At 36.2% G+C, this 9,275-nt stretch overlaps 1 protein-coding gene across 1 annotated transcript in view; it reads left to right on the top strand.

The window, feature by feature from the left end:
• Syt10 (synaptotagmin 10) overlaps positions 1-9,275 on the top strand; it is a 61,234-nt gene that overhangs the window by 22,484 nt on the left and 29,475 nt on the right. The window contains exon 3 of the mRNA XM_021217041.2: positions 4,651-5,218. Coding sequence (XP_021072700.1) covers positions 4,651-5,218 — 568 coding nt within the window. The remainder of the gene's footprint in view (positions 1-4,650; positions 5,219-9,275) is intronic.

Raw genomic sequence — 9,275 nt, 5'->3', positions numbered from 1 at the left:
TGTGTGTGTGTGTGTGTGTGTTAGCCCTCTGTATATTCTGGAAGTGAATTCTGTCAGATGCATTGTTTTCTCATTTGGTGTACTTTATCTTCACCTGGTTGTTTGTTGTTGTTGTTGTTGTTGTTGTTATTTTTAAGCTGTCCAAAAGCATTTTAGTTTTATAAAGTCCCACTTGTTAATTTTTGGTCTTGGGCAAAGTGTGAGTCCTAGTCATAATGTCCTTTCCTGCACCTATGTCATGTAGGCACTGCCTATGGTTTCTTCTAGCTGTTTCAGTGTTACAGGCTTGACATCTAACTCTTTGATGCATTTGCAGCTAGTTTTTGTGCAAATTGAGAGATATGGGTCTAATTTCATTCTTTAGCATGTGAACATCCAGTTTCCATACAACCATTTTATGAAGATATATTCTTTTGACTTATGGGTTTTTTTTTGGGGGGGGGGTTGTCAAATAATAAGTGCCTGGAGTTATCTGTACTTACGTTTGGGTCTTCAATTTCGTTTTATTGATCTATGTGTCTGTTTTGTGCCAGTAACATATTGTTTTATTACTATGGCTCTGTAATATATAGTTTGTGTCTTTTGATAAAAGAATTGAGATCATTAGTATTTAAAGTTAGTATTGAACTGTGTGTATTAATTGTAATCATATTGTTGGGGTTTGGTGGTTGTTTCTTTTTTCAGTAGTATTGTGTTTTTTAATAATTATGACTTTGCATTTCTTTTCACAATGTCTACAGTGCTCTTTCCTGAAATATTGCTTCCCATGTTATCTTTGTGTTTAGCTTGTAAATAATTTTAGGTTGTTTATATCATGGCAAGTTTTTCTTTCTCCTTCGATGATGAAGGATGATTTTGCTAGATACAGGAATCAAGCTTGGCCACCGTGGTCTTTCAGGTCTTAGAATGCACTGCTCCAGACTCTTCCTCTTTTCAAAGTCCCCACTGGGAAACCCTCCGTTATTCTGATGGGTTCTCCTGTACATGTGACTTGCATTTTCTCTCTTGCAGTTTTCAAGACACATTTCTTTTGTTCTGTATACTTAGTATTTTAACTATAATAGACCAAAAGGGTCTCTTTTTTTTCTGGTTTTGTCTATTCAGTGTTTTGTGTGATTCCTCTCTCTGTATGTGTATGTTTTCCCTCGGTTTGGGGAACTTTTCTTCCGTGATATTGTTGAGGGTATGCTCTATGCAGTTGGCTTGAGTTTCTTCTCACTCATCTGTGCCTATAATCCAATGCTTTGGTCTTTTTATGGAGTTCTACCTTTCCATATGATTCTTTGTAGTGATTTGATCTTTTTTTCCTATTCCTCACTTATTCAGCATAGACCTACTTTATCTTTGAGTCCTGATAGTCTATCTTCTGCCTGATTCATTCTTCCTATAAGGCTTTCCTTTGACGATTGCCCTTCTATTCATAACCATGAACTTGAACTTGAATTTGGTCTGGTTTGATTATGGTTATCTCCTGGTTCTTCATTCTTGGAATAATATATATGTATATATTATACATGCACATATATATATATGCATATATATATATAATTTTTTATTTTACAGGATCCCACAATTGAGAGATTTCTGACATTTTAATAAGACTGAACTTCTAAAATGTTTTAATTTTTAAATACTGTGGGACTTCTAATTCTATGTGTGGTTTATATTGTGGAATTAGCATTAATATGAGATCATAGGGTTGAACAAGAAAGGAATGTTTACCATAGAATGCAGATGTATTTCTGTGCCAAGTCGACAAGGAGTCAAATGTCATGTTTGCTTTTTTGTAAACTTGACACAAATTAGCGTTATCTTGGAAGGGGAACTTCAGTCCCTCAAGTGCCTCCCTCCAGTCTACTGGCAGCAAGTCTAAGGAATTTTCTAGATTAGTGATCAGAGGGGTAGGGTCCAGGTGTTCTGGGGGATGCATCTCCTGGGAAGGTGGTCCTGGGTTGTATTAAAAATTAAGCTAAGCAATCCATTAGAAGTAAGCCAGTAAACAGCATCCCACCATGGTTTCTGTTTCCATTCCTGCCTCCAGGTTCCTGCATCAAATTCCTGCCCAGGATCCCCTCAGTAATGGAGTGTTCTTGAGACGTTAAGATGAAACAAATCCCTTTCTCCCCATATTTTACCACAGTAGCCAACAACAGCCAATCCCTTCATGACATACCATACCGCCACCTGTTGCTAAGTCTTGTTATCCTTCATAACAAATGCTCCTTTCCAATTCTGCATCACTAGTTCTGCCTGTCTATGTGATGATAAGTGTTCAGTCTGTCTCAAAGGAACATAGTAAAATGGGAGATATTGATCAGACATGTGCTCAAAGTTGGAGCTGTGGAATAATTTCCAGTTAATGATGAGACAGAATCAAACTGTTTGCATAATGGTGATTAAGATACAAAACATCTCTTCAGGAGAGCAGTTCATTGAATTTAGAGAACAAACTTTGAGAAGAAACATGTATATAGTGCATTTAGAATAGAAACTTCCAAAGTGTTAAGGAACCAGGAGACTAATACAGAGTTTCAGGGGAATGATTTGACTACCAACACAGGGCTAATAACAGAAGATTGCCATGAAGAAGGGCTTAGCTGACAAGTCACCGAGGTGGCATTTATTTCTGAACTGTGGTAATGTAGTAACAGTGGACAAGAACAATGTAATATTCCAGGCCAAGACACAATAGAATAAGGGATGGGGAGAAAGTATCAGCAACTAGGTGAGAAGTCTGGGATAGGTTTCTTTCAAGCAGTAAACTGTAGAGGACATCCGTACACTCAGTGACTTATGCAGTTAGCTTCTATGGAAGACAGCCAGGGTCCAGTTGTAGTCCTTTAAGGCCCTGAACTTCTCCCAGAGTACTTGCACAGGTCTCCAGAAGTCTGAATGGTAAAAGATGCAGTGGTTTACATTTTCGGTGTTTGAACACTGGTAATCAGACATTCCAAGAGAAAAGAGGGAAGAGGGAGAAGCTGTGTGTTGTCATGGTGACAGTTCAACATTGTAGCCATGAATGCTTTTGTTAACCAACTAGCTGAACTGACTTAGAATGTGCACCATTTACCCTGTAATTGGGGCACTGCTCCTTGAATAAAAAGGTAACACTACAGGTTTGATTCCTTTAGAAGGGGCTCGGTAGAAGTGAGTCCTATTAGAGGCTTCACAACCATACACATCACGTTCCGAGGCACAAAGAAGACGTGTCTAAGTTTGGAGAGGAAAAAAAGAGGATTAAAATATTATATTTGAAAGTCTTTGAAAATATAAAATAAGCTTAGGACATCCAATAATTAACTTCTTTCAGGTTCTGTTCATATGAATCAAAACTGTTGGCCAAGTGAAGTGATTTTAATAGAAATATCTATTCTTACTTAATGAACTCTCTCAAGAAGCTAGGCTTGCCCTGTTATGTAGTGATTAGCACTCAGATTGCTAATTAGATTATAGTGGGCCACTTTAATGTCTCAGAACAGCAATGCGCCTATGGGAAATATTTCCTCCTATTTTATAAATTATCTCTGACATTATTCTGAATATAGTTTAGGCTGCTGGGTCCTTTATTTTGGAATAGGTTTACGGTCAATATTCAGTACATTGTATGTCTAATAAATTATAATGGGATAGGTCTAAGAAGACAGATTGCTTCAATATTTACAGTCTTGACGTTTTAGTAAAGAATTTCATATATATATATATATATATATATATATATATTACATATTCAGTTACAGAATCTGAAATGTTGAGTTTTAAATTAACTATAGTTTTAAGTAGTAGCTATTTTTATCAGACCTAAGATGTCTAGTATTTCTTTCTATAAAAATAATTTTTTAATTATGGTCAAATTTTGATTTAGTCATTATTATTATATAATATAGCACAGATTATTACAATATTTTGTTGCTGTTTTCAATACACATATATATGCATATATATATAATATACACTACAAAATATCCTTTAACAATATGCTTAAATATTTTTATAGAATAGTTATAATTTGGCTTACAAATTCAACATTCTTATTCCACTTCTGATTTAGATGGCTATTTAAAGAAGTGGGGAGGAACCCTCCAAAAATACACCTTAAGATAGTGCAACAAGTAAGCTTTGAAGTCTAGTATATATAAGTAGGTTATGTACAATGTTTAAGTAAGATGTTATATAACGCATATATGAATATTTTAAGTAATTTCGCAGTTACTTAATACAACACATTATTTAGTGCTGTTAGAGATTTTAGAAGGGGGGGTGGCTCTGGCATCAAAGGGGAGAAAATGATGAATTTGCTTGAGTTTGGGAGAAGGATGGTAGGTCAAGTTGAGAATCCTGTTTCTTCACCACAGTGTTTAATGATGTGTTTATGAGGGGAAAACAGCAAAACCTCTATACACTGAACATCTGTGTGTTTCGATTATCAATTTTTAGACTTTATTCCTTGACAGCTGTCATTCTGGTTTTCCAAGGCAGCTCTTTGCATCACTTGAGTATGAGACACAGACATAGGCATAGTAATCCTGCACAAGGACAATGACACTTTTCCCCTGATCCTGGTGGGTGGGGAGCATGTATATACCAGTTCCAACCTACCTCAGAAACGACTAACCTAAACGATCTTGTGTATGTGTGTATGTGTGTGTACAGCCACAACTCCTTCAGGAGACACCTACCAAGGCAAATGAATGTCTCCAGCGTCGACTTTAGCATGGGCACTGAACCTGTCTTACAAAGAGGAGAAACAAGAACCAGCATCGGGAGGATAAAACCAGAACTCTACAAGCAGAAATCAGTTGACTCTGAGGGCAACAGAAAAGACGACATCAAGACCTGTGGGAAACTTAACTTTGCACTCCAGTATGATTATGAAAATGAACTCCTAGTTGTTAAAATTATCAAAGCTTTAGATCTCCCAGCTAAAGATTTTACAGGAACTTCTGACCCTTATGTGAAGATCTATCTTCTTCCGGACAGGAAGAAGAAATTTCAGACCCGCGTGCACCGGAAGACTTTAAACCCTCTGTTTGATGAGCTGTTTCAGTTTCCGGTGGTTTACGATCAGCTAAGCAACCGCAAACTACACTTTAGTATATATGATTTTGACAGATTTTCCAGACACGACATGATTGGGGAAGTGATTCTTGATAATTTATTTGAAGTCTCTGATCTCTCCAGGGAAGCCACAGTATGGAAAGATATCCACTGTGCTACCACAGTAAGTAATATACCTTCCAACTTCTCTTTGACCACTGGTGATATTTGAGACCAATCATTGCCCACATGATTAGAATAAATCTTATAGAGCCATAGAACTTAAACTCCAAGTTTCTGCAAAGATAGTATTTGATTGGCATCTGTAACATTATCAAGTGCACAGACAGCAAAGTAGCTTTTACATGATACTCCAAATGAGACTTTTCTTCTACAAAATACTTACTTGTAATCCGTTCCCAGCACCAGTTTCTCCATGAGTGATGCTGAATTTTATTATTTAAACTGATTTTATCTCACAGGTCAAACCTGAGCTGTACGCTGATGCATCGTGGTTTGATCTGAAACAGCCCATGACTTTAGAAGCTTCTATGGAATGTGCATGGTTACAGTATATGGATGCTAAAGGATCAAAAAAATAATTCTCCATATTAGAATTATTTTTTTCATGATATGTATTTTTTCAATTACAAAAATGATACAGTATTAAAACTTTGAAAAGCAGCACAAACAGAATAGAAATAAACTAATCAACAATGATGCCAACCAATTATGTAAATGTTTTGGTCTCCTGTTTCTGCTCTGAATGCATTAAAATAATTATGATTACACTGCATGTTTTATTTTGACACTGATTTTGCTCCATGATAATTTGTCTCAATGCATGACCGTTATTGATTTGAATTTCTTAATTATTAGTGTGTTTGTGAGTGTGTCTGCATGTGTGTGTGTGTGTGTTTCTGTGTGTATACCTGCACATGCATGCAAAGTATGTACATGTACCATGATAGGCACTTACAGAGGTCAGAGGACAATTCTATGGAGTTGGTTCTTTTCTACCCTGACATGGGGTCCTTGAATCTAATTCATATTCCCAGGCTTGTACTGAAAGTGCCTTTACCTGCTGAACAATAGCATTGGCCAAAATGTACAGTATCTAAATATGTTATCCATTTAATTAACTATTTTCTTGTTACACACTTAGATAAAGCATAAATTTTGTTTTTAAAAAAGTGAGTTCTTTCAATTCACTTATATAAGGCTGTCTGTCTGCCATACACTTACAGAAGAGGAATTAGCGACTTGCTCTCAGATTTGATTACTAACTTGTTTTGATTCATTAATTTTAAAGGGGGAGTATTTTACTTTTTACCTGTGGGTTGTGTTGATGCACTTACCAGTTTGTCTTAACATTTTACTGAAATTGATTTTGAATGGAGACAACAGTTTATTTTTAAAAGAAAAAGGAACGTTTTATAAATTCAAAATAACTCCTTCTGTGGCTTTCTTTCTATTGGTATTTTCCTGAGGCAGTGTTTGAAGTAATTGTTAATTTTACAGATTATGTGAGAACTGCAGTGTTGCAACATTGTCGCATTTTCAGTCACTGGGGTTCATTGTTACAGTATATTCTTTAAGAAACAAAGGGAAAGGCTGGGAAGATAGCTCAGTGGTTAAGAGCACTGACTGCTCTTTCAGAGGTCCTGAGTTCAATTCCCTGTAACCATATGGTGGCTCACAACCATCAGAAATGGGATCCAATTGCCCTCTTAGGTATGTCTGAAGACAGCAACAGTGTACTCACATATGTAAAATAAATAAATATTTAATAAATGAAAAAAAGGAACAAAGGGAAATCAGGAGTAGGATCCTGATTCTCGGGCAGGCACATCACAGTCTTTGACTTTAACATTTTAAAAGTCTTGTTGATCATAGTCTCACACAGACCCTCTTAACAGTAACCCCCACAAATTTTAGAGCTCTGATGGTTAGAATTTTACAAATATAGAAGGTGATTGTTGAGCTATAGTTGCAAAGTTATTTCCTTTGACTCTGAAGTCTTCTATCATGGTTTGCTATTTGGTCAACAAATGTTTGCAGAGCACCAATGTTTGGCTAACTCTACACGTTTCTAGAATCCTGTTGGAAGCATGTTCTGCCCATATGTTCAGGTTCAGCAGGAGGAAACACACAAATGAAGTGTAAGTTTAGTACCTTCTCCAAGAGCCTCTGTGATGGTTTGTATATACTCAGCCCAGGGAGTGGTACTATTTGGAGGTGTGGCCTTGTTGGAATAGGTGTGGCCTTGTTGGAGTAGGTGTGTCACTGTGGGCTCGGTCTTTAAGACCCTTGCCCTAGCTTCCTACAAACCAGTATTCTGCTAGCAGCCTCCAGATGTAGAATTCTCAGCTCCTTCTGCACCATGCCCGCCTGGATGCTGCCATGCCCCAACCCTTATGATAATGGACTGAACCTCTAAACCTGTAAGCCAGCCCCAATTAAATTTTGTCCTTTATAAGAGTTGCCTTGGTCACAGTGTTTGTTCACAGCAGTAAAACCCTAACTAGAACAGCCTCATAGTGGATATTTTGTTATAATTAATTACAAATTTTTGTATATGAACAGGTCCCTTTAAAAGTAGGCATTGCTTGTAGGATCCTGAATTTTTGACATAAACAATATAGTTATTTTAATAAATTCTCATAATTATTATTTTATATATTTGATGTATTGTTTCTATATATTACATATTGTTATATTATTCTAATAAACTTACTACAAAAACTCAGGCTGGCTTTGCAATTATGATCTCCTGCCTTTTAAGTTCTGACAGTATATGTGTGTACCACCAGAGATGTTCATGAAACAATTTTACATTTTTATTTATATTTTAATAAAAAGCAAATACTAATGCACATCAAAATCTGCTTCAAAAAAAGTCCTATTCATAGCTGTACATCTATGAATTCAAATAGCAATTGTAGGGTTTTCTAGGAAGAAGAAAGTAAAAAGGGAAGAAATAGGAATCTAGCAGAGAATCCTGTCACCCATGTCCTATAGAAGCTTGGAAAGGTGAGAAAACATGCAAATTAGATATGAAGGAGTCAATAAAATGAAGGAATGCTTAAGTAAAGGGCACATGACCATTTCCTTAGGAGACACATCCATGAGAGTGTCTCTAGAGCATTCTTCCTCATATATCTAAAGAACTTTCTAATCTTTCCTAAAAACTAAGACTGTCCATTCCAGGAAATCAGTTTTCTTCCCTGAAACCTGAAGCCATATAACTTTATTCTTATTATATAGTCACCAAGAACTTTGTCTGTGCAAGTTCATATTTAATTTTAAAGTAAAGATAAATAATACTAAAACATCAGTTTGGGTCAAGGAAGAAATCTACAATAAGAGATAAATAAAGGAATAAAGCAATCCTCGACCCACACCCAGTCGAAGTGTATATTTCATTTAAAATTCCCCTGGGATGGCTACAGAACTCTGAAGAGTTCTTTGATAGTTGAAGTGAAAATGGCACTAGGAAAAGAAGATAAATCAAGATGGATGAGTATCTTCACAGAGAATCACATGGGTTAATAATATAAGGAATTGTCACTTTTTTCTCTTAAAGTTTGTTATTAAAATAGCAAAGAAAACATCAGGACGTATATATAAAAAAATTTTCATTTTACAGATCATCATATCAACTAGCTATCACACATAAAGCAATCCGATCATCTCTTCTTAACTAACACAAAAGTTTCTGGCATTAGGGAGGCTCACATTGGACAGCATGGTATGCCCTAGGCGACCATTTTTGTTACAGGAGAGAAAAGCCCCACGCTTATATTCAGTTACATAGAATATAATGAAGATACTACTTACTGTTGAAAGTGTTAAAACAACATGGATGGTTATTAAAAAAAAAAACAATCTGTGACATTTTCGTATTTAAACTGTGAGTCTATTATTCAGTGTTTAGTTGGTGCATTAAATGGAATTTTTATTTTTTTAATTATTAGATAGTTTCTTCATTTACATTTCAAATGCTATCCCAAATGTCCCCTATACCCTCCCTCTGCCCTGCTTCCCTGCTCACTCATTCCCACTTCTTTGCCCTGGCGTTCCCCTCTATGGGGCATATTAAGTTTGCAAGACCAAGAGGCCTCTCTTCCCAATGATGGCTGAGTAGGCCATCTTCTGCTACATATGCAGCTAGAGACATGAGCTCTGGGGGTACTGGTTAGTTCATATTGTTGTTCTACCTATAGGGTTGCAGACCCCTT

This window comes from Mus pahari, chromosome 17 (assembly GCF_900095145.1).
Source record: "Mus pahari chromosome 17, PAHARI_EIJ_v1.1, whole genome shotgun sequence".
NCBI lineage: Eukaryota > Metazoa > Chordata > Mammalia > Rodentia > Muridae > Mus > Mus pahari.
The sequence above is the reverse complement of the archived record's forward strand: the minus strand, read 5'-3'. Positions and strand labels throughout refer to the sequence as shown.